The following is a 26,922-nucleotide window of genomic DNA, read 5'->3' on the forward strand; positions in this document are numbered from 1 at the left end:
AAAAGGAATCATGATTTCCTGCAACACTCAAGTGACTTAAAAAATAAAGCACCTGGGAGGCAAACAGAGAGTAAGTGGAATGAAAAGGAATTGATGGAAAGCTGAAGAGTAGTCTAATCACTCAGGAAAGCAGGGGAAAGGTGCATGATGGATGTTTCCATGTGCTTTCTAGGTAGTCAAGGAAACAGTTTTTATCTGTCTGATGAAAAAGGCTGTTCACTCCCTGAACTTTGGTCTTGCAGTTATCAGGTTAATGGTGCTTGGATCTCTCCTGGTCTCTGAGTGCAGTGATTACTTTTTATGGATTGGAGTCCTGTATTCTTCCCAGCTCCATCAAGGAGCTACTAACTCTACCAGCCCTCATTATCTAAGCATGCTAGTTACATTACTAGTTACCTGCGACTCTGCCTATTCAGGTCATTCAATGATAAGAGATCATTCTTAAAATATCTGTTCAGAATTTAAATATTTCAGAGAAAAATGCATCCTAAAAACCCCCAGACAACCTACATACATGTCTAATGTCTATAAAGCTTATTACTCCTTGTATATTTGGGAAGCTTCTAAGTGGCTTCAGCTTCTGTGTCTGGATGCCACCAACAATTTCTTCTGCCCCTTCGCAAGGGTGTCCCATTTCACTCCACAATAAGCATTTGATCTTCCAAATTCCCAGTTGTGGTACAACAGCTGTGCAACCTTAGGTTATTCGGAAAAAGTCATTATACTGTAACTGCCTGTGGTGTAAAACATTGCCTTGGAATTAGCTAGAAGGTGCTGGACCCCTAATTGTTATGTGGCTTCCTGCTCCTTTTTCCGACAGCACTCTGTCCAGAGCCATGCACCCTTCCTCTTGGAGAGCCCAATAACTCAGTCTAACTGTTCTTGGCTAAGGCAATGACTGCATGTGGCAGGCTATCAGCACTCTTAAATATCAGCATAAGTACTCCATATTTTATGTCAAAGTCCGCCTACCTTTGCAATCATTCTAAGCAAAGATTTTTCATAAAGGCTCAATGCAGTATCCCTAGAAGCAGCAGTATTTTTATAGGGCTGGCATGCTATTTCTTATGTTGACAAGTCAGAACTTCTGATAGATATCATGGTTTTCTGCAGTTACCCCTAGACCGTAACGAGACACAACTGGAGACACTACTCCCATTTTTTTTGTGTGTTAGGAGATAACACATTACAAACTTGTTGGGAAAAAGGTTCGTAACACCATTTTTATAATTTGGAAAAAGGAAACTGAAGTTAGGACAAAATCTCTTTGAAAATACCTCAGTAATATCAAGTAAGTTTATCTGATGATACAGTAATTTTACAGGCAATTAGAACACAATTTGCTTTGGACTGATGCCTTAATGCTGATTTACTTTATTTAGAGAAGCATCTTCTATTCATCACCATGGTATCTGCATGCCCCCTGAACAGACACTAAGTGTTGTTTTACTAACAAGAACCCCCTTTGGCATGTTAGCAGCTGTTACAGTGCCAGGGTTTCTGTTAGCCTAAGCCAATATGGGTTTATATGTGACAGAATCTGGAAGGGCCTATCACATTAATATTTTGAGAAAATAACATTATTTAATGCTACTCTTCACACTCCTTGCTGTAGCAGTTAGATGGAAGAAAATGATTGATGGCTGGGATTCAGAGCAAGGATAATGATGAATAATGCAAGAAATGTAACTCAGCACTGTAGTTTTTCATTTATTAGACCTCATACAGAAATGTTCATTCACTTTTTGCTTACAATTACGTTAGGCAATGTCTTCAGCAGGTAGGTGGTAGAGAAGCACATTTGTAATTTTGTGAAAGAACAAAAGACAGTTATTTTGTTAGATTTACGCATGTGTGTGTGCACTTTAAGTATATATCTGAATGTGTCACACACATATACACACACAAGAACATACATAAATGTATGAAACCAAGCTAACTCTATGTTTTTCATCTGTCCTTATCTGAAAAGTATATTGATGAAACTAAAAATTTTCTATGCAGAATCTAAGAAAAAGGTTTTGCTCTTTATAGTAAAACAAATTTAACAAGATAGGGTATCTCAACTTTATCAAAATAAGGTAAAACTCATTTTTTCAACCCAAATTGCAAAACTGTAAAGCTCCAGGCCTTTACCTCTTATTTGAGTTTGAATACAGAGCAGCTGGTGTGTGACTACTTTCTTTCTCTTGTCTTTTTTCTTCCTGTTAATATAACTTACAGCTCCAGGGCCCAGGCTAGGAGGACAGCCCTTCTCCTTCCTCCAACACACAACTGCTATTTGAGCTAGAGAAGGGCTGGCACACAGCGCAGCATGCAGGAATACGTTGCCAGTCTCTAAAAGACTGTACTCCATTCCTCTCCTTCTCCACATTTTACCTGGAAAACTACTTTCTGCATTACAAAGGTTTGCCTCAGTGAAGTGCTTACAAAAATGGTATCTTATCAAAGAGTTCTAATGTAATATCTAACTCTACCCTTGACCTCCCTTTAAATCATACCCAGCACAGTCAGTCAGTCAAACTACTTTTTAATTCCACGTCATTTCTTCCAAACAGAAGACTATTGCAATCTTACTAGTTGTTCACTGTGACTGATCCAAGGACATGTGGAGTGGGGAGCAATCAGCATCAAGAGAAAGCAGTAACTGTGTAAAAATAATTTCTCATTTATTTCTGAGTCATAAAAGACCTTATTCAATCCCTGCAGCTACTACCTGACATAACAACCTTCACTAGAAAGTTTCATGCTGCAACCCATGTAACACATTTGCTTTTGGTTGATCCTTTCCAGATGTTTCTTTACCTCAGTCATCTCGGAATTTGTCTGAAGAATTCGCTAAGGCTGCACAACAGCTTAAAAAAGAAGCTCCAAGAATCCAATTTGGCAAAATGGATGTCACACACCAACCTGATTTGAGAAAAGAATTTAATATTCAAGAATTTCCTACGGTGAAATTTTTTGTGGATGGCAGCAAGAAAGATCCCATAGATTGCAAAGGTAAACTGTCGTATGCATTGACAAGAAAATGATATGTAGTGACAGGATGTACCTATCTAGTATGCTGCCGAGAAGAAAAATGTAGATGCTTAGATAAAGAATATGCAAGGTAGCAAACTGGTTTTGCCCATGGTCCTAAATATACAATTACCTCTGTAGCAATACAAGAAAGTGGATTTGAATTGATCTTCAGAGTGTATAACTGAATATGCTTCTCTGTGCTTAGTTCACACAGTCGAATTATCTGCTGGCATAATTCCACTGAGGACAGAGAATCACCCCAACAAGACAACTTACAAATGAGTTATGCCAAACGAATTTGGTTCCAAACCTGCTCCTTTTGCACTTCTAGTTCACTGCAGTTCCCACAGGTAGCATGCCTACAGAAGCAGGCTGGAGCAATACTCTGCATCTGACAATGAACTGTGAATTTACTAGGTTCTTTAATATACAGGTATACTTCCTAAGACAAGGAAAAGAATTTTGCAATTTAGCCATCAGAGGGAGCTCATATGTGGCTCAGAAAAACCATGGAATAATCAGAAATCTTTTACAGAAAGTTATTAAGCAAAGACAATATTGGAATAGGACTGACTATGAGCAATCCTGGGAAATCCAGGACCTTAAGAGTTTTTCTTTCACTGAAAGTATATACAAGAAAGATATTTAGGGTGGGTTTTTTTCCTAAAATGATGAACTTTTACAAAGCTGGCAAAATTTGCATGACTTGGCCAAGCATCTGCTAGTATACTCTGAGCAGATATAGTTCAGTCACAAGTTTAATACAACCAATAAAAAAGGCACCTGATGTTTGCTTTCTGAGCCTGTACACCATCCAGTGCTCTGATTCTTTAACTGCTGAGCCCCCTGCGGCTGCTGCTTCCGAAAGCTGGCTGATCTTCAGTATTTTTAGAAACTTGCTCCTCCTTGCTATTGAATTTCTTACCAAGTTCCCATCATCTAGACCTGTGCAAACAGCAGCTTCTGCACAAATGCCACTGAAAGCGTGATTTGCCATACTGAACTTTTATTAGTGGTGCAGATACATGATAGCAAAAGCACCTACCTTCAGTCTCTGATTAAATCTATAGCATTGAAAAGAAAATCTTTTTTAAACTGGTAAGCCTCTTTGACAGCTATGCTTGTGAGAACCTGTGAATACAGAGTATCATAACAACACAAACATAACCACCCTTCAGCAGAGAGCTGCTATTTAAGACACACTTAAATTAAGCAATGCAAAAAGTTAGGAAACTGGCTTCTGCTCTGCTATTCGTACAAGATAGCATCAACCTTTCAGAGCCCATGTACCATCAACAGCGACTTAAATTACATTTCCTTGATTGGTAAATGCTTATGTACAACAAGTAGTAAAATTTCACCTACCACGTATGACTTTTAAACCACCAAGAACTGGCAACTGAAAATGCGCAGTGACCACCCAATGACTTCTCATACAGAACTTGGTATACACATCATACCATAAAAGAAATCAACATAAAAGAAATCGCTTCAATCAAGAAATCAACTCAAATATTTTACGGAGAAGGAAATTTTTGAATGGTTGTCCTGGCAATGGACATAGCATGAAAGCCAAACCCTAGGCTTTGTAAAATCATTATTTACAGCTCCAAGGCCAGAATTTGGCCAGCAGAAACAAGCTATGCAGACTGTTTAAAGCAACCAAATAGAAAGATTAACCACATGAAGAATATGCTGAGGGGTTACGTCACTAACACAAGCTTCAAGACCTCAATTCTGCATTTAGACAGCAAAAGTCAAGCACTACATGGCCACTAGATACTGCTCTGTGCTTTTCTCTGAAGCCTATACAGTCCAGGGCAGATGCCTGTCTGCTTCGCCTTAAAAAAAATAGTATTTTCAACTAGTTGCACTGCAGCCTCCTGCAAAATGACTTGATGGTAGTAAAATGGTCTGACTCAATTTTGATCTTGTCATATTGCTAAAATGCACAGTACCAGGACTTGCATCTTTGATAATCCACTTGTACTGTACATCTTGATTCTAGTGCTTCACAGCACACAGACTTTTTCTTTTTCATATATAATTTCCATTAACCCTTTGCTGGACTCTTGTTCTGGTCCAACAAGGATGTAAGACAGAGATTAAAGTAGCACTTTACAGCTGAGATTTTCATCTCCTAAGCCTCAATTTGTGGCTTCAATTCTTCTGAAAACATAGCTAGACAGTGTATCTTACAAAGAGACTCAAGATTCCTAAAACCCCTGAAAGCTTGAAGAAAATTCACCAAATAAACAGACTGACTGTAATCTCAGTAAAACGGTAGCAATAATCTGCAATCTGAAAGACAGAACAATCCAGAATTAAAAGACAACTTTAACACTTCAGCTTTATTTCTTATGTCTAAACTGAACAGTGAAGCTGCAGGACCAGAGAGGAATTTTAACATGCCTCTGTGCCTATCAGATCCCTTCTGCAGCACTGAAGGAACAATTTTGACAGCTAATTTAATTGAACAGACAGGTCAATAAAATCTGCAATTGGTTTGAAGTAATTTTGGATTAAACCTCAGGTCTACAGCTCTTTATAGCTTACTTTGATTTTGGGACAAATGAAATCTTGCAGAACAGGTTTTCTACTTGTCTGAATTTCCTCATCTCTGTTCTCCATATACGATTAAACAGTTAATTGGACGTACATCCATTTGCAGAGGTCCCAGAAAACATAGCACTGATCCACCATTGATCTTCTAGAGTCAGCAGTAATTTAAATGGCAAGTAGAACCTGAGGCTGCATTTGGATGCCCCAAGCCCATTTTGAATCAACTTTGACCTCAGTCCTAAGGAGCCTAAGTCCATTTGTATTCAGCATCCTTCTGCACCTCCACTATCCTGTGATTGCACAGAAATTTCTGTCATTCATTTAAGATGGTCATTTTAACTCTCTTCCTTCCACAGGAGTCAGACAAGCCTCAGCCTTTATTACATGGGTGAAAAGAAGAACAGGACCTAGCACTGTTTTAATCAACTCCACTGATCAGGCTGAAGCCATCATAAATGCTGACGATTTGGCAGTGATTGGCTTTTTTAAGGTAATTCACTGGAAAACTCAAAAGGCTGGCTTCTGTTTCAACTTCGGGATACACCGCTTGCTATTGCCACCAAATCCCACACATCCAAAAGACCTAGAACGCATCTGAAAACTCAGGCTCTCAGTTTTCTCTGCATTTTTAAAAATTGTTTCGATCTACTTTTCCATATTTCTAGATAAGCAGCCCAGGCAGAGAGAAGAATATCTCACACCACAACACTTTTCCTGAATAGGTACCCAGGTGCAGAGACCTACCATTCTGAGAGCAGCTTCTGGGCACGTGACACTACAGCAGTGTTTGCACAGCCCTGGTCACAGCAGACTTTCCTGTGTCCTCAGAGCAAGGGCTTCTGCCAAACCATCCCAGATTTGGTGTCTGGTGTGAAGAGGGCACAACTATTAACTTACCTATCCTCACTTAACTCCAAACATTTCTCTGGAGAGAATTAACCCATTGCTGGTGTGCATTATCTTGCTACTGGAGCATCCAAATGCAAAAAGTTGTAAACCCTGCCCAGAGTCATAACTGATTGAAAACTGTAGGGTTACCTGACCACTGCATTTCTGTTCAAACATGGTATAAAATCATAGACATGAACAGTTGCAGGCTGTTCTGCCAAAGGAATGTTCCCTTCCTGCTTAAGCCCATAAAAAAAGGAGTAAATACTGTCTAATATACTGGAGTGCCTTTTCTTCATCTTTCCATTTGATGATTTAAACAACTTCAGAGAAACTCAGGGCGGCACAGCACAGCTCCATGAATATCATGCTTAACTGTGGTTTTGGCTCCTGGCAGCTAAGAAATCTGAACGGATAGGAAGTCATAAAATATTACACTGTATATGATCTATGTAGTCCTTTCTCAAGCAAATTCCTACTAGTTTCCAGAGCAGAATAAGGTTCTTAAGATTTGGGGCTGAATGATACAGAACAATAGTCAAACAGTGCAAAATAAATTTTAGCTGTCAAGGCATGCAGTCAGAAGTCAGTAAAACAGGAATATTTTTTTCCTGCTTTTTCAATGTGTCCTTGAAATCTTTAACATCTGAAATATTCAATCAAGGATTTTGTCTCACTAAAGAGACTTTACCCTGGTATCTCTGCTCAGTTAAAAGCACAGTGTCTGGACTCATACCTGAACTGATAAAAGTCCCAAATGTGCTGGCTACAGTGGATAGTCCAAGTTTTACAGATGTAGAAAACAGGATTCATTACCAAAATGCCCCATAGTAACAGAGCTGGTGAACACATTACAGCATAATAACAACAAACTGTGAAAATGCTCAGTGCCCAGAATGTTTCTTGCAGCAATCTGCTTGCAGCCATTTATGAAGGCAGTTTTCCAGTGCTGGTGCCAGATTGAGAAGCCCTTGCTATCACAGTGATGCTGGAGAGTTCCCTGAACCGTGCTGATAGCAGATATTGCCTGCAGATGTGTTTGACTGGACTCCGTGATGTCATTTGGGGCTGAAATGACAATAGATGAGCATGAGCTAGGGCATGTCAGAAATTTATTGGGTGGAACCAACAAAATGGTGTCCAAGTAAATCAAGAATTTTGTATTTGTATTTTGTATTTGGCCTTCTATTAGTCACAGATTGCTTACAAATGTGAGTGCCAGGATGTGTTGGGAGGTCTCCGCATATAAATTACTATTCATCTACCATGAAATAATTGTCTGATTAAATCAAATCTGGAAGCGCTGTTGCCTTTCATCATGCTTATTTACTGTTAGTTTGAGGGTGGACAGCACAGTGACTATTTGACAGATGCAGGAGTCAAGGTCCCTGCCTGGAAGAGCACTCAGTCCAAGCACCAAACACATCAGTCAGGTCCTCTTGCAAGCAGAGAGCCCTCCTCTCTAATCCATCACATCCTTCCGGCTGTGCAGATGAGCCGTGGCAGGGGAGCAGCTGTTGGCATGATCCTTCCCCATCTGCAGAAGTCTATGCAGACAGAGCGTGGAAATGCCAGGGGAGTGCAGGGCAGATGAGATTAGCACAGGAAGGACACAGGGGACCATACATCATCCATATTGACCCAGGCCAGCCAACACTAGCTGGAAAGGTGAACATACTAGCAGTGTCACAGCACCCCTAGGATCTCCCCTGTTGTGAAGCTCTCCCCTTGGAGGTAATCATAGATTTACAGAATGGTTTGGATTGGAAGGGTTGTTAAGGATCATCTAGTTCCAATCCCCCTGCCATGGGCAAGGACACCTTCTACTAGATCAGGTTGCTCAAAGCCACATATAACCCGACCTGGAACACTTCCAGGGATAGGGCCACCCACAGCTTATCTGGGCAATCTGTTCCAGTCTCTCACTGCCCTCACAGTACAGAATTTCTTCCCAATACCTGATCTAAATCGACCCTCTTTTAGTTTAAAACCATTACCCCTTGTCCTATCGCTACAGGCCCTTGTATAAAGTCTCTCTCACCTTTCTTATAAATCCCCTTTAAGTATTGAAAGGCCACTATTAAGTTCTCCCTGGAGCCTCATCCAGGCTGAACAACCCCAACTCTCACAGCCTGTCTTCAGAGGAGAGGTGCTCCAGCCCTCTGATCACCTCCATGGCCTCCTCTGGACTCATTCCAACAGGTCCATGTTGGGTTTATGTTGGGGTCTCCAGAGCTGAATGCAGTACTCCAGGTGGGGTCTCACAAGAGTGGAGCAGAGGGGTGGAATCACCTCCCCTGACCTGCTGGCCATGTTCTTTTGATGCAGCCCAGGATTCGGTTGGCTTTCTGGGCTGCAAGTGCACATTGTTGGGTCATGTTGAGCTTTTTGTCCACTGGCATGTCCAAGTCCTTCTCCTCAGGCTGCTCTCAATCCGTTCTCTGCCCAGCCTTTATGGATAGTGGGGGTTGCCCCAACCCAGGTGCAGGATTTTGTACTTGGCCTTGCTGAACTCCACGAGGTTCACACAGGACCACCTCTCAAGTCTGTCAAGGTCCCGCTAGACAGCACACCTTCTCTTCAGCGTGTTGACCGCCCCACTGAGCTTGGTGTCATCAGAAAAACTGCTGAGGGTGCATTCGGTCCCACTGTCTGTGATGCCGACAAAGATGTTGAACGGCACTGGTGCCAGTCTGGACCCCTGAAGAATGCTACTCGTAATCATAGCAAGCTACACCCACTTTACAATTACACTCTTCTCTCTACCTCACAAGCCTTTAGGGGCCTGCCTCACCTGTAGTTGTCACTCCTACACATCCTACCAGGATGCAGGACACAGTCTTAACAAATACTCTTTCTGGGACTAGGAACTTCGCAATGACAGTGTGGAAGTTTTCTGTGAGACGGCAAGAGATGTGCCAGAGATGCCTTTTGGGATGACAGCCAGCGAGGACATCCATGCCAACTATGGCATCCAAAGGAACACTCTTGTTGTGTTTAAGAAGGTAGGAGTACAGAAGCCTAGCAGGTAAGGTATACAGTGAGCTGCTGTGGCAGCTTTGCACTGTGGAAAACAGTTTGGGAATTCTTCAGCTTGAATAATTTCCTAGTTGAAATTTGAACAGTTTAACATTAAAAAAACATTGCATTTAGAGACAACAGAGACAAGCAAGAGGCAAACAGCAGCCTTTGGACAACTGATATTTTCAATCTGGCTGCCCACATTCAGGCTCCTAATTTATACTTAAGGATCTAGGTAAAATAGGCTTGATTTTCCAACCTACATTTTAATCAAGATGCTGCCAGCGAGTGTTGCAGATGTTCACCTCTTTTCCTTTGTGTTGCCTCTGGCCAGGAATCTTCTTTTCTTCCAATCCACAACAGAAGTGGCCAACAAGAACAAAACTACACAGAAGTAACACCAACATTTAGGCTATGAAGTAGTCAGACCAAGGACATCCTGAGTGAGCGTATGCCACAGAGTGTGTGTATAGATACAGAAAAGATCTTCCAGTATGTTAAGATTACTGAGCAAATTAAAACTGTCAGCTATTCAAACTACAGCTTGAATTTTAGCTACAATCTTTTTCTGTATTGTAGTTGTGACATTTATTTTAAACTTTATGGAATTTCAGTTATTGAGGATCATAAAATGGTAAAGCTGACAACAACATTTTAAAGTAAAGACAGTCTCTTTGCTCCTATAGTTGATAAGGCTAACCACGTCACAAACTTCACTATCTGTCCAAGGGAAAACCTGTGCATAATGAAGTGCTTGAAGATGGCAGACAGAACAAACTGGATCTAATGAGGCTAATCAAAACCTTTAGCTTGGACTTGGTCACTGAATATAATCTTGAGGTATGTTTAATTCACTGTATTAACAAAAGCCACTGGGGAAAGACAGGAAAGAGATGAAACCATGCAGAAAGAGACCTAGGGAGCTATTCTGCTCCTTAGCGTTAAATAATTTTGTTTTGTTTGACTAGGCCACCCCTAAACACATCTAGAAACACCAGCAGAACCCAACAGGCAGTTCCCGATCTAACCCAGGCCAAAGGATGCTTTCCTCTGTGCATGACATTGTTTCCTAGATGGGGAATGGCTGGCCAAACAGTGAACTTGCCTGAACATGCAAACATCTATCTCCTGTGGAGCCAACACAAAAGCCTGGGCTGCTTCTGCAGTGACTAGGTGGGGTTGAAGGTTGGAAGGTCAGTCCCTAACCCTGGCACACCAACCCTTCCACTCCCACGGAGCAACTGGGTCCTCTGGGCCAAGGCAAGGAAGAGAGAAACCAGCAATAACTATTGCTAGTGCAGAAAGGAAGGGAAAGACATGGAAATCCCTGCTTGCTTGGGGGACATCCCATTGCCTCTGATCATGGAGTGGCAAGAGAGAGGGCAGCTTTGTGTAGGGAAGGAGATGTAAGCTGCTGATGCCACCCAGAAGTGAAGGCAGAACCCCAACGAGGTCTAGCTTCTGCAGCTGTTGCAGTTGGGCTTCCCTCGGTAATACCACCTTTTACTTTCAGCACATCTTTAGCATTAATTCTTCAGTGTGTGTTATACAGGCAGACTAGAAGATCAAACAGTCCCTTCTGACAGTAAAAATCTATGGGTAACAATGAGGTTTTTCCTGAAACAGAGAAACCACTCAGCAGCAGCTGATTCTTCCCACTTCATCTTCTTTAAAACAATGAAAGAAATCCAACAGTTATAGGAATGATTGGGAACCAAGTTCTAAAAAGTAAAATTTTCAATAGCAGAACTGAAAGATACTGATATGCTGGGCCTCTGATTCACTGTTCTGCTTACAAAGAGTGGAACAGATACTGAGTCTTTTGTTTCCCAGACATCTGTGAAGATTTTTGATGTCCCTGTTGAAAACCACATCCTGCTGTTCACCCCAACGAACTCTGAGACATTCAGTGCAATTTATGAAAACTACAAGTCTGCTGCTGTGGAATTTAGAGGAAAGGTTTGTAATGCTGAATCCTGCTTTGCAAATATGAATGCCAGAAGATCAATGGAAAAACACTCACCAGTGTTACTGGTAAAAGTACACTGCTGTCAGTCCACCTTCTAAGTCTACCAAGCCATTGTAAAACAGTTTCAGTAACTGTTACTTGAATTTGTTAAGGACACAAGCTGAAAAATAAACTTCACTTGAAAATGATTCTTTAAAATGCAAAGATCACACAAACCAACACGAATTCCAGCTGCTCCAAATAAACCTATTTCTGATTTTACAAATGTGACTTTCTAGGATCAACTTCCAACCAAAGATAGTTTTAGCAATTTCTGCCGCTGCCAGGAAATGCCATGAGGATCTCAGAATACTGCCTGAACCAAGAGCTGGAAGCAGCTACAAAACCTGAGAAATATTGCAAGGCAGATGCATAGCCTTGCTTGCAGCATATGTGTTTGCATGTAAATAAACACATACAGGCAGTCAAACAAAGCACTTCATTTCTCCATTGTCAATCACCACAGTGCTACTCCTGCTCCAAGTATGTGAGACACACACACAAAAAAATCACACAGTAGTATTGGCAAAGACATATGGATTACAGGTGTTTCAGCTCTTTTGTCCTGTTAAAATTTATTAGGAAGAGCAATAAGAATTTTGAGGGTTAATTTAGAAGCGTTACTAAAATAGCTGACATCAAAGCACTGTGAAAGGACAGAGGGAAAAGCTCCATTCTTTTTGGCTGCTTTAGCATGTTATTAACTAGGATCAAGGTATAATAAAGTCCACCGATATGCTTGGTTGTTGGGCTGACACTAAAAAATGGTTCTACACAATTCCTTGCTTTTAAGGTTAGATCCTAATGCACTGCCAAGCTCCATGGTCCATTTTCCTAAAATGGCTAAACCAAAGCTGGAAAACTCAACCAGATGCATGACTCTCTCTTTATTATCAGATAATGTTTGTCTTGGTGAACACTAATGAAACAAGGAATGGACGAGTTTTTGAATATTTTCGCATCAGGGACGTTGACATTCCTGCCGTGAGAATTCTAAATCTGACAAGCAATGCAATGTATAAAATGCCCGCAGATGAGGTGACTGTGGAGAACCTAAAAGAATTTTGCCAGAGCTACCTAAATGGAAAAGCAAAGGTATGTCCATTACTAACGAGATGCCCCTTTAGTACACCAGCTAAAACACTAACAAATTTGCAAAACATCCCTTTTAAAGTTAGAACAGTGTGCTGTTCTGATCATCAGTTTATTAATTTACTCTTGCTCTGATGCATTCACCTACAGTTGTTGACAGAGCATTCCTCTCTATTTAACAGCTGAGGCAGACTATGAAGTTTTCCAGTCATCCCATATAAAAACTGGATAAGTCATTTGATAGGCCAATATTTTAGTTAATTTCAGGTGATGTATTTTAGTGGATTAAAAACTCCCCATGACTCAATCTTTCCAATACTATAATGGAGATATTTCACTCCCTTAGTCGAGAGAGATGCAAACAATGATGGCAATGGATTTTGAGGTTACAGAGAAGTCCAGTAAACAGAAAATTGACAGTTTCAGGTGGAGTAAGATTTGGTATTTGTTTTAAGCAAGTTAAGCAGAGTGAACTTTCACAGGGGGTATAATTCCAAAAGTAAATATTTCTTGTCATGAGGCATCATCCTCCACGCTCACATGAAAAATACATTAAAATGTTTTGTTTATTCAGTGCTCTTCATTACTTTTGTTTCCATCATGAGGAGAAAAGATGTAGTCAGCCTGACAACAGGCATAATTTAAGAGATTCAAGTAGTAAATCCCAATTTCAGTGTTGGAGGGGGGCAGAAGGACAGAAGCAATGGGGATGTTGCCTCTTCTGTAAAAAGACCTGCTTGAGTGGCACATTCCGACGAGGGAACAGCTTCCATGGGGAATGTGTGCCTTTCTACTACTTCGCTATGGTGTAAAAGAAGAGAAATTGCCAGCTAATATACTGTAAATTGCAGGAGTCGTGGGGACTGTGATTGGTGGTGAAGGCAGATATTTAAGCAGTGATGCACACCTTTCTTGTGAGTTTTACATGAAAACCTACAATAGATAAGCTTTTAAGTGGTCTAGCCTCTGAACACTGGGCAACAAGAGTTCAGGACAATGAATGCAAACATGTTCCAAAGTGTAATTTTAAGGCAAACTGCTAAGGAGTCTGTATTCAAGACAGGGACAAGTAATTCTGACTACCAAACTACACAGGGTGTGAGACCCCAGCTCCCCACTGAAGGGAGAGAAGGTGGTAGCATGTAAAGGCTAGCTAGGATATAGAGATATAAAAAAAAAAACCACCATAAAAGGGCACATTAGGTAGAGAAATGTCCCATTGGTCTCACACTAACTTGAGCTGGAGCAGTTTCTCAATGCTCCCTACACTTTCACAGCAGTGTTTCTGTTTTCGCTTAGCTACATCTCTCTAGTGAAGAAATTCCAGAGGATTGGGACAAGATGCCTGTCAAAGTGCTTGTTGGGAAGAATTTCAACAGCATTGCCTTCAATAAGACCATGACTGTGTTTGTTATGTTTTGTAAGTGTTATTATTGTATTCAGATTTTAAGTTGCTTTAACATGATCAATTGAAAGTGAAAAATGAAAGCTCATGCTTACATACCAAACTAATCTTTGCACCTTACAGACCCTGAACTTAATGAATTTCTGTTGTCCGATGAAAGCATTGAAGAAAAATTTGTGCCATATCTATGGAAACACTGTGATACCTTTGCTGACTTAGGGCTGCACTGAGTAACACTGGATCTCTTCAGTAAATATTTGCCTAGGCTGTATCAAATCCTGGTGTTGAAAGACAAAATGACACCAGAACATCATGTTGTACAATGGAACATTGCAGCACGCTGTCCAGCATGAGTCAGGCCATCTTCCAAGGACAGAGGGAGAGTTAAGTGAGGTTGTCTGGTTATAATGCTCTAGGATTAAATCCCAGAGAGGAGCTGTGGTTTAGCAAATCCTAACTGCTTTTTTCTCCTCTGTCTGCAAGACAAGTGGCTCTCCTGCTTGACTCTTCCCAGCAAGGAACCACTGCCCTATCTCTCTAGCAGCCAGCAGGGATTAGACTGTGCCTTAGTTACTTCAGTAAAGCAAACATGCAGCATTAATATAAACACAGACAACTAGCTGTACTGCCCTGAATTTCAGAAATTCTTAAAGGTAGTATGTTCCTGCGATCCTCCTTGTTGGCCGCAGCCATTTTGTTCATGCAAGCCATTTTTACATTTCAGTGTAATGAACTGATCTAGGGAGGAATTGAACCAAGTCCTCTGGAAATGAAAGGCTGGTAAATGGGTGTAGTATATTCAGGAAAGTGCCCCAGAAATTTTAATTCCACCTAAACTGGGTATGAGCATTGTTCTCATGACTGAAGGTTTGCAATGGTGTTGTATGCTATTTATACTGGGTTCTCAGCAGTATGCCTTCTTGCTAACCTGCGTAAGTGCAGAGCTGAGTCAAACCATCATGACACCTCAAAACTCCTCCTCTTAGTGTAAATATAGCATAGTTTATGAACATAGTTAATTGTCATATGCAGAAAGCATTTTGTGCTTCTGGCAAGTATTCAGCACAGGAATGATGCAAGACTTAATTGGATCGCATCCGTTATCTGGCACGCCTCTCCAGCGAAGTCATACGACAAGTGTCATATGTTTGTTATATACATAAAAGGCTAAACAGAGCTAAAGCAGCATGCTATCAGAAATGCATTAGTTATCACTACATGAAAACTCATGAAATTCACGAAGGGTAAATGTTTTCATGTAGAGACTGACCACAACTGAAATCCAAAACCCTGTTAACTTGAAAGGCTACGTGGGTCCCAGTGATTGCACCAGTGCATGCTCTTCTGCTAGACTGTATCTTTCTACTTTTATTTTAAAATTTGCAGATGCTCCTTGGTCCTATGACTGCAGAAAACTCCTGCCAATCTGGGATAAGCTAGGAGAGCAATATGCAAGCCACAAAGACATAATCATTGCAAAGACAGATATCACAGCAAATGACATCCTGTCCATTGGATCAGGTCGCTATCCGTTCTTCAGACTCTTTCCGGCTGGACCAGATCACCAGGTGAGAAGCTGTTGGGGAAGAATGTGGAGACACTGAGGGGGGAATGTGTGTGTGTGTGTGTGTCTTTGCACTCGTGTGCTTGTCATGGTGAGAAAGGAGTCCTTTAAGCAAGAAAGCTTTGGTCCTTACCTACTCAACATTGGATTCATTGCTGTCAAGAACCTGAATTAAAGAAGAAACCCTTCTATCACCTTCTCCTGTGTATGAAGCTGTGCCAAGAGCCCATATAATCATTTACCAGCTTGGACCTACAAGTCATTACAGCCTTACGTTCTGCTGTTTAACCACCCCCAATCTGCCTGTTGGGTTTTGCAACAGTCTCAACTCAGAGTGAGCTTAAAGATACCTCCTAATCATTGCAGTGCCTTTGTACTTCAAACCATGATAAAAGTCATACTGCCACAGAACTACCCTGTGCCAGCTGTTTCTGGAGCAGGTATAATTACAGCACCTGAAATGCTGGTACTACTCTTCTTATACCCTCTACTTTTTCACTTTATGTGAATGTTTATGTCAGTAATTTTACTTTATTCCAGTATCACAGCCTCAATTCGAAATATTTGTTGTCAACACCAGTGATCATTACAATATGCTACCTAATGCATCAGCTATACTACACAGCAATCAGAAAATGCTGCTGAAAGAGGAGCCAAAGAAAAAAATTAAATAGTTACATTTCTCTATCTACATAAATAATCTAATTAAAAAGAAAGTATCTCTGAAGCAAAAAAATATTAAGCTCTAGGATACTGTTGTAATTAAGACATTACTAAGCTTTTCATTTTTCTTCTTACTCCTAAACTTAAATCTAATTCTAAGACATTTGCCCATGTCCTCATTTAATCTTTGAGGGAGAGATTTGCCTCTCCGATGTGCATGTACAGCTTCTAATGAATTGAACTGCAGTCCTGCACACTCGCACCATGTTTAGTTTTTATGCAGAAAAGCAGAAACCCATTAAATGCTCATAATCTATGTCATTTTATCAAAAAATGTTGCTAACAATTTTCATTAACTATTAAGGGATTGTTTCACGCTTACAAATACCCTGAAATTAAACACTATTTGAAATCTTGAGTTCTTCCCTGCACACCATGGTTTTATACCAGTTCCCTCAACTTCGAAGATTTTAACTCATACTTGACTACCAGTGCAGATGTCTTGTAGATGTCTGCAGCCTTGCAGACCCAAGTGCCTTCTTTCTTATGGCACTATACGAACACTTGGCCACAGACATCTTCACTCACTACAATCATGAACAATTCTAAACACACTCAGGCCATTAACGCTCAGCCACTGCAACAGCTCTAAGTCATTTCCTACCCAACCAGCAGTTATACTGGGAGTTTTCCTGTGTATGCTTGTCCTTTTCTAAAAGTTAACCAAAGTCAGAGCACAGGATAAAAATGTAGTATCTCAACATGCCTATGCTCAGAGTATCTACTGTGTTTTTCACTGTATAGGCATTGCCTCCAAAAATACAATCCCTACTCCCTTATTCTGGCCATGAAAAGAGCAATAGAAAGGGCTTGGAGCCAAAGAGAAACTGGTATATTCAGAATGAAGAAACAGGAACAGGAAATTTATACAGTCAAAAAACACCTCCTGATGCAAGCTTGATTTCACACTGACATTTCTTTTAGCCTTCAGTATTTTGCTAGTGTTAGAAACAAACACACAAGCTTTCTAATTACCTCTACCAATCCTTCATATTATTTAAGGACTAAGGATAAACTGAATACCAGCACAGAAGCAGCAGGAATCTGAAGATGAAATAACTATCAGAAGACTCTAGAAAACACATCAAAATGCATGTAAAGAAGTCTGAACCTGCTCCTGATGAACCAAGGGAAACGTGGTTAACCTAACACAACCCAAAGCTCTTTCCCAGAACTGGGTTATCATGTTTTCTGGCCAGTACAGACACCCTTACACCTCCTTAAAGGCAAAGCCACGGGCAAAACACATTACCATGCAGTCCCTTCCGAGCACTCCTACCTGATGAGATCATATTAGACACTACCTTCCTCCGACCAGAAGTATCTGCTCAGTCTCCACACTATGAACTGTCTTCTTTCCAGTGGATTGTCACAGTTTAGTCTGTTTTAAGAACAAGTTCAGCTTTTCCTGAAGTTAATGACAAGCTACCCTCTTACTTTAATGGATGCAAAACTAGATGCATGATGACATTTTTAAATCAGGAGCCACTGTGGGATAACTGGAGTTAAGTGGAATTGGATGAATGAAGAGACCTAATTCTAGAGCTGAGTATATATAAGCATGTGCCTAGTTTTCCAAACCACCGAATGTTTCTATGCTGGGGAAACAATTATGGCCAGAGCTGAAGGAACAAGAAAGTGAATCTGATTAATTACGTGGAGGAGAGTGACCAGCCATCATTTGAGCTCCATCTGTACAACTCATCCCTGCACCATCCACTCCAAATTTAAGAGAAAAAACATGCAGTCTTTCAGATGGATTTAAGATGATTCTATTTGTTTCTCTGGGTTAAGCGAGGAAAATAATGTTTACATAGTCTTATGCACCAATTACTCTAATGAAAAATGTTGATACATATCTTTAGTAACCAGTACTGGGATCAGCTGCTTCTCTGGCTTTACAGGTCTTTGGGCTCTGAGAAATCACTGTTCCAGTCATCAGAGTCAATAAAACTCAAGATTCATCCAAGAATAGTAAACACCTCTGAAGGAATCAAATAATCTTTCTCAAGAAACTTAAGCTTGCTAACATAAAAAAAAAAAAAAATAAATTCAAGGCTGCCACAGTTTTTATTACAAGAGAATACCTTACTAAACAGAAATATCAAACCTGTGTATACTTTTAGTGAATTCATCAGGAAATAAGAGGTGTTGTGTTTAGAGTCCTTTGAACTCAAATCAGGCATTAGAGTAACGAATGTAAAGTAACACAGCATTCTTGATCTCAGTGGGAGTAAGTGAGCTTAACTCAAGCAAGAATAGGCATCTGCCTATTTCTAAATGTACTCAGATAACAGCAGACAATCCTCAATGTCATGCACATGAGCTTCTACAACCTTTTGTTAAAAGACTTGTTCAAGATCCTTTTATACTTCCAGAGAGCGAAGGTATCGCAGGGGTGTGTGTGGGTGTGTGTGTGTTTTAAAATACAGTTTGGTACCTAGCCCTAACTCAGAGAATCTGAAAGCTCTAAGCTGAAAGTGCTTCTTCCATTAAATTTCTTCAGAAGAAAATCTTCAGTAAACCCTCACCTTAAGGTGAAGTACAAGAAAATTAAAGTCACTGCTCATCTTCCTCCTGTTCTTTCAAGCTGTGCAACAGTTGCTACTTCTGGATTGTGTATTTCAAAACTTTTTCACAAGCTGAATTTCCATCAAAATCTTTAGACAGCTTTGAATATCATGGCTGGACACTTAAAAGACTCTGCTCTTCAAGATATCTTGCAAATGTTTATTGTTAAACACAGAAAAGACACTGATGTCAGTAATTGGCAGGATCCCAGACTGGTATTATACAGTAATGTTTATGGGTTTTTTTAAATACAAATCCTTTTCTTCTTAGGCATATCCATCTATTCTTTACACTTGAGTTTCAGATGACACTGGAACCTGCTGTGCCTCTGCCCTCGGCTTTCTAAAGTGAGCTGAAAAGTCTGGAGTTTGTTCAGTCTAAAGAACTGAAATCCTCCAGCTGATTATGGTGTTATTTTCAGCATTTTGTGTACAGACTTAAATACTTAACCTTGAAACTCTTTTCAGGAGGTCGTCTACACTGGGGAACACACCTTGGAGGCATTTTCTGAATTCTTAGAAGAACAAAGCAAGAGAAAGGCAGAACCAGGAGAGAAGGTAGGCATTTGATCCGGACACTGACTGATCTGGTGTGCAATCCGAGGCATGTTCACACCTTGTATAAGTATACCTGAACCAGCTACAGCAGTCACACGTATGGCTATGTAAATCTCCACTTGTGACCACCTCCACTGTGAAAACTGACCATTTACTCTGATGTTCTCTTTTTTTGTCTTTTAACCAACTATTTATCTTTGCAGGAAGCTTCCCTTTTTAAGCCTTTGTTGTTTAGATAGGTTCAGGATCCCCTAGCCTAATGTTGTCCCTGTGGGACTACCCTCTAGTTCCAGTCCTTACTCTCAGTCCCACCATCCTTGTCAGGATTATATTGAACACATTCTTAATTGCAACCTAGCCAGAGCTCAGGTTCAAGTGCACCAGGTTCAAATGGTAGACTTGGTAGTGTTAGGTATATGGTTGGACTCAATCTTAAAGGTCTTTTCCAACCTAAATGATTCTATAATCCTATGGGCTTCAGCCACTGCTCATTATGTCAGTTCTTAGGTGATTGTTACACAGCTCTTAGCTTGTTTCAAGCTCACTAGCTTGGCATGACCACCCTAGCTGCAGTCATACACCACTGCCTGGCAGGCACAAGCCCACTCACATCCTCATTTGCATCACACAAAATCCTCTTCTCCCACTGCTCACATTATCATTGAGTCACTGTGCTAACACTCTGGCAGCAAGTATTGCACAGCAGAAAGGAAACTGCACCTTGACAGGTACAAGCAAAACTTTGTCAGGATTTTAGCTGGAGAAAAGAAGCCCCTGCTAAGTTAGTTTCAGCCATAGCTGGAGTGGTTCAAATATCCATTGCCCACCTCATCCTGCCACATTCAGTGCAACTTCGCTTCTTCACAAAGCAAGGGTACCACAGAGCTGACAGTGTCTCCTCTTGGCAACCTGGTTATGATTATTGTCCGATTCCTCAACCCCTTCTACTCCACCATAAACCAGACCAGATAAGCATTAGCTATCCCAGATCAGCCTGTTATCGAATCCCGGACACTTCACTGTAAAAAGACGTACTTGTAAGCGAATAATGTGATCAAGCTCCACGCAGACGGCTCCAAGCAACAGAAAAAACACTGACACAGATGGAGACACTGTCTACCCAGTATAAGAATCATGGCCCCATTCTGCCTGGAAGTTAAGTAGATCCACAGGGTAGCAATAGTTATCATTAACACTCTTTTCAACTAGTAGGGAAGCTGTCTGTGGGTGGAGAAACAGTTTTGAGTACTCAGACTTATTTCCACCAAAGGCTTTGATCTGCTCCTGAATTCACTGCTCAAATAGGTGGTTACAGATGGGAGACAGGTGACTGAACTAAATACTAGGACACAAAAATCTGCAGTGAAGGATCAGACATCCAACCCTGGCCCAGTCATTGCACAATTCTGTTTTTGAATACCCAAAGCCTACATTTTGGTGCCTGCCTCTGTTGCATGTTCTTTAGTGATGTGTTCAGCAGATGTTGAGTCCTACACACAGTATTTTACATACAATGTTAGAGCTATGTATATACTGTCATCTCTTCTTCGTGATTTATTTCCCGTTAAAGAATAAGTGAAAAAGCCAGTTCAGGAAATAGCATTCAAAAACATATTCTGTGTAGCAGAAGGTGTAATTGGCATTTGCTCATCTGTTCACATTCTCCATCCTTACCTGACATGCACCAAATTTTCCCAGAAGACTGCAGTATTAGACCATTTGCAGTACAGTGCTTGATGTGAAGTCCCCTGTTGGAGTAACCCTTCATCCTCCCCTCAGGGCATTCACAAACACAAACAAGACAAGATAAGTTTCTTTTGAGATTGCCTAGAAAAGAGTCTCTTATGCTCATCAGCTTACAAAACATGGTTTTCCAAGTTCTTATTAAACCTTCACACAAAGCCTCATCTAAGCTTTGCCATAAACCAGTATAAAGGTTTGAAAACAAACCCCATTTTAGCAGCATCTGCACTACTTCTGACCTCATTAACAAGCCCTCAAGTTCCTTGGTTGAAAAGATGAAAATCTGCATTTCATATAATCTCAAAACATTTTTTTAAAATAAAGAGTTACTAGAGCAATTCTTTTTGTAAACATCTGAATAAGCAGCTTTGCTCTTGCATTTCCTTTTTTAAAAGGAACCTTTGGGAGGAATCAAAGAAGATCTCAGCCAAAGAGAGACTGTAATAACAGAGAAAGAAGAACTTTAATAGTACAGAGAAAGAGCAAAATTCTGAGGATTGTGGGGAATCATTCCTGGAAGGAACTAGCTGGAAGAATGAATCATCCCAAGTGAACACAGAGGTGGATCAAAAAATATATAAGTAAACAATTCTGTATCGGTGGTTCGTTATGTGTGACCTCTCTTCCGAATCCAATTTAACTCCTAGTTTTACTGAGATCAGTTGTCACGGGTTGTTAAAATATTTTCAATTTTCCTTAAATAATGCCCTTATTAGCAATAAAACTGCTCTTATTTTGAAAGCTATGTGCACCAAGGCAAACAGATCAAGATACAAAATTCTTCTTTCTGAACAAAATCTGCAACAGGTTTGCAACTTTTTTTATTTACCCTAAAACAGTCCTATTGTCTTCAAGAGAGATTGACTGCTCCCAGAAGGATGGGACCAACATTGCAAAGAGCATTTCTTTAGCGATATTCAAACGAAGTAACTGAAGCTAGGGGCTATACCCAAAGGGGCAGCTTGTGATATATTTTTTTTTTATTATCAAGCAGTCAAAAATGCAGAAATCAAGATGTAATTTAATTCCAGTAAGAAAAATATCATACCTAACACACAAAGCCACAGGTATGATTCATATTTTAGTCATTAGGTCCTCTAACCACCACACACGTTATAAAGGCACAGCTGGTGAAATTGTTGGACAACAGTAATTTCCTGCAAGGGCCAGATAAAGCAGAAATCATTTGTAAAGTTTGAAACCTTTTCTTATGCAATTAGAGAAGGAAGATCACTTATTAATACTTCATTTCAAAAGCAGATTTCTGAAGTCTTTGTTCCCAACTTGTTAATGCTAATAAGTTACTTTCCTATGTAAACAGAGGCAAAAAGGTGAAAACTTAAAAAATGAAAGAACACCCATTTGAATGGCAGAAAGATTAATCACCGTAGTGAAGAATACAGCACTGAAAGAACAGTGGAGATCTCCTAACGCTCACCTGTCATGCAAGTCAACAAGAGATGAACAATTTTAAAGTGCTGAACCTCTTACATTTTACAATTATTTGCTATAAAGCACAGTTCATGACAGATGGCATCTTTCCTATCCAGGCTACAATACATAATCAAATACACACACTAAAAGTTTTAAGATGAAATGTTAACTTCTCTACTTCACAATTACTGCAAATAGTACTCAGGATGTAACACACACCTCAGGAGGCCATCAGCTGGCTTTCATTGATGAGGAATTAACAAGAAGACACAAAGTAAAACAGTTTATGTCGATACTTTGCGGGCACACTTCAGTCTCTGCTGGGGCTAATGTTCATTTGGACTGCAACTAAATCCTCTTAATGGAAGAGGATTCTTGTGGAAGCATGTTCAGGAAGCAGATCTAGCATGGATGCTAGATCACCATCCCTAATACGGTCCACCTGGGTTTTGTAGGTTTTGGATCTAACTTCATGAATAGTTTGACTATCTGAAACTGATGAAGACCACTTCTCAGATGGGCTCCACTTGTTCAGGCCTCTGCCAGCTGCAGCTCCCTCCTCTGTCCCAGCAGTATCACCTACAAGGGGAAAAGGAGCTTAAAGCTACATAGCAAAACTGGCTTAAACGTCAGGATGGCAGATCTGAAAGATGCAGCCCACTCCACTCCTAATTGTAAACCACAGCTGATCTATTATTATTTAAAGCAAAATTCTTCTTTGAAGATGCCAAGTAAAGTTTAATTCTCATGTTTTTAGGACAGAACAAATTTTTGATAGAACTGCAATACAATCCAAATCAAATCAAAGCCTCAGTTAGTGGCAAGAGGAAAACATGGGATCCCAGGTATCAGAGTGCTGGTTTTAATGAGGTCAACTGAAGTTTGCTGTGGGTGGAAACTCCCACTCCAGCTGGACAGCATGGGATGCAGTTAACAGTAAGTGCTTCTCAGCACCCTCCCTGAGAGGACTTTGTTTACAAATACCACCCAGAAATGATGACTTGTCAATTCAAGCAATGAAGCATGCCAAAACTGTTTCTCTTCTACGCAACTGAAGAAGTCAGTTCTCCTTTGGACATCAAACATGAGGTCTATGGGACACTGCCAGAAGGACCTTGCACAAAGTAAACCTGATCACTGCTGGATATTGGGTTTCATTTAACTTTCATTGAACATCAGGCATTCATTAACAAAGAAGCCCTCATTCGATATCCTGGGAGATCAGATTAGAAAGCAAATGAGATGAACTGAATCCCAAAGAGAGGGGAGTGTCAGCAGGCTTTCCCTTTGCTGCTTGCAACATGATGAAATTTGAATGGCAAGCAAAGCCACCAATATATTTTGAACAACTATTAAACACAGAAGCTATAATCTTTTAATTAGTTTCCTCACAGAAAAATGGAGCAAGCAATGCTCAGCACCACTCTGTATCTGGCAGATGGGTTTACCATTCAAGATAATGAAAAAGAAATTAATTTTCACTGTGCCAACCCACTGTATACAAGGCTCAATCCTGAAACAGCTATCTATCCTATTATAAGGTGCAAGATTACTTTTTAATGAAAACATGTGCCATCTTGGCAAATTATGTTCTCATTTCTATTCCAGCCACTCACAGATGTTGTGTAAAGACAAGGGGCCAAATGCAGACTTGCATGCCATGCCCTGATGCATGACAAGAGTTGCGATTCTACTTCATAAAGCATCTGATAAAAGCCTGCCTGAGAGGCAAGTCTTCCTGTGGTCAAAAGTCTGCCTTGTTCCTGGCTGGGTTGGGTTCCTCCAACCCTCAGCCATGGCAGGACGTGCCCTCTGGGCCACACAAGTGACCTTGCACATTGTCTCATTTTCCCTCTGATCCAAGTCAGTTCCAGAATATCTTCCCAGAACAGAAATTGAAGTGTTTTAACCAGATTCAGGTAACCCACCACCAACTCACTTCCCCTATCATGCCAACTGCTGTCAGTTTCATAAACAGAACTTGTCACACTCTGTAGTGGCTCCTCAACTGTCACAAGCAGACTTGAGCTCTAAATGTCTGAAACAGAGTAATTTCCTCAAGCTTTGCTAAGTCAGACACTACTTCTTTTATTTTAGTCTAAACATGAAGTGAATCTGTTTAAAGAGTATTATCATAACTGTGCTCAGACATTCTAAAAATTATTTAAATCCATGAAAAAAATATATCAATGTTTATTAGTTAGATTTGTTCCTGTAAATGAATACCAATATTTTGAATGCAACAATCATATGAAAAATCTCCCCATGCACAAAAATAAGCTCTATCAATTTTCTTAGGCCTGTTGGTCTTAAGAGATATCAATGTGCACAAAATGCAGAGCTGGTTTAATCTGCAAGTGGCAAGATGGTTTGGCTATCAATATGAAGCAGTGGAAGCCACATTCCCAGCTAGGAACCTCATTTATAATAGGACTCACCCACAAAATGAGGCATAAAAAAGTTTAATACAAAAAAGGGGGTAAACCTGAAACATCCCCAGGAAATGCTGACTTGTTTTTTACTAAATGACAGCCTATTCTGCCCTAAAATACAAGCTTTGAGCACCTTACAGATAGCAATTCATCTCATTAAGCTCTTTTCTTAAATCCTGCGGAAGAAAAACGCTGTTCAGAGTGACAATCATTCATAAATGCTCAGATTCACAGGAAAAATAATCAATCCTAAAGAGAAATGCAATAATTCTTTTATTCTGTACAACAGTTTCATCTTAGCTTAACTCTCCTTGAATTACTCTCAGCTGGCATCGGCATAACAATAGAAACAGAATCAAAATACATTAAAAGAGATTAATAGAAATACACAACAAATGCATCGACTGTTCAAAAAACCCTGAGGTGTGGAAGGGGCATAACTGGTATAAATCAAAAGGTCTGGCTTGGAGGTTAGAAGTTCAGGTTTGGTGTATAGAGAAATATATATATATATACACACACACACGTATGTGTGTGTGCTATATGCTTGAAGACTCACAGGCTGGCCACAGGGAGGTAACTAAATCCACTATTTTAGGCATTTAATTCAAACACTTGAATATTCAAAATTCATGTTCGGAGGCCTTTAAATCCATCTTGCCTTTCTCTCACACTTACTCCTCATAGCAAAGAGAGAGAGTTTGCTCCAAGGACACAATGATTTTATACAGCAATATTAACAAACAGCAACAATTCACTAATAGAAACATGCTGTTGACTTAACCCAAGTGGAGTTTGGTTGATGGAAATTACTCAGCTCAGATGCTTGAGAACTGTGCTTGGTACAATCAACTGTGACCAAGGGAAGGAGGTTGTGATCATTTCAAACTGATTCGGGAAATGCTTCAAATCCATCTGTCCCCTGGGCTTATGGCCATGCTATTGCGTCTGTGTATCAAGAGTCCCACACAAGCTGTCAGTCATTCACTCAAGTTCATGTCCAATTCAGAGGGCTTCCAGGTGCATTTCACTACTCATGTTTCGTACTTGATTCACTACATTTGGGAACTACCGTGACTGAAAGGCCAAGCCAAATTCAGCTTTTTCATTGGTTTCAGAGGAGGCAGCTGTTTCTCATGGCACGATACTGGACCAAGAAGAACACGCATTGCCCAACATGTCCTCAGGTTTCCAGTTTCTGAGAATCGCCTTTGGAAATACTTGCTTTATGTAAAACATTGACAGAGCTAAAGCTGTGCCAGCCATGCTGCCCACCCCTCTCGCTGCTGAACAAACACGCAGTGGCTGCCTTTTCACCACAGCTACACCTGGCCCTTGGTGGGGAATTTACCAAACAGGAACCCTCACTGTTCACATGCTGGATCTGTATCAGCACTTACACACCACGCACTGAACACAACTAAAGAATCATTTTCTCCTCTTCCCCGGCAAGTAGAGCCTTGCTGCTTTTCACTTGAGCTCTCCTGGGCAAATGCATGTTACCAACAACTGCAACCAGTGAATAATAAATATTAATAAAGCATTTAATTGGAATCTTATTGAAAAGCACTTTTACCAGCACAGCTGGCAAGAGCCCCCTTGAACAAATGCTGCCTGCTTGCCAAGTACAACATAGGTAGAACTGTAATTACTTAGCAGAGGCTAAGGACTGTACGTGTGTAAACATTACTGCTGAAGCCTGAGCTTTTCAAAGCATGTATTTAATAGACTGAAATAACCTGGGAATTCTGCCTAAATTTCCCTTCTCTGGCCTCGCCATTTTTGAGCAGGTGCTGGTTATTTCTTAGCACACACTACATGCTAACAGACTCAAACCAGCACCCTGGGAAAGCATCCCCTCATCTACAGTCATTAGAAAAATAGTTGTTTAAGACCACTAA

General features: G+C 40.5%; 1 protein-coding gene across 1 annotated transcript; it reads left to right on the forward strand.

Annotated features, from left to right (window-relative positions):
• Positions 1-1,767: 1,767 nt before the first annotated feature.
• PDILT (protein disulfide isomerase like, testis expressed) lies at positions 1,768-21,622 on the forward strand. The gene is made up of 12 exons (XM_055706619.1): positions 1,768-1,780; positions 2,794-3,000; positions 5,940-6,073; positions 9,339-9,499; positions 10,072-10,126; positions 10,222-10,332; positions 11,326-11,451; positions 12,398-12,595; positions 13,892-14,012; positions 15,384-15,565; positions 19,323-19,412; positions 21,551-21,622. Exons 1-12 carry the CDS (start codon positions 1,768-1,770, stop codon positions 21,620-21,622), a joined length of 1,470 nt encoding a protein of 489 aa, XP_055562594.1.
• The last annotated feature ends 5,300 nt before the right edge of the window (positions 21,623-26,922 follow it).

Source organism: Falco cherrug, chromosome 4 (genome assembly GCF_023634085.1).
Source record: "Falco cherrug isolate bFalChe1 chromosome 4, bFalChe1.pri, whole genome shotgun sequence".
NCBI classification, from domain to species: Eukaryota; Metazoa; Chordata; class Aves; order Falconiformes; family Falconidae; genus Falco; species Falco cherrug.

Bases quoted from the DNA above. Each gene is read 5' to 3' on its own strand.
- PDILT (XM_055706619.1), top strand. The intron at 14,013-15,383 runs GTAAGTGTTATT...TAAAATTTGCAG, and splicing joins GACTGTGTTTGTTATGTTTT to ATGCTCCTTGGTCCTATGAC. The intron at 19,413-21,550 runs GTAGGCATTTGA...CTTTTTTAAAAG, and splicing joins AGGCAGAACCAGGAGAGAAG to GAACCTTTGGGAGGAATCAA.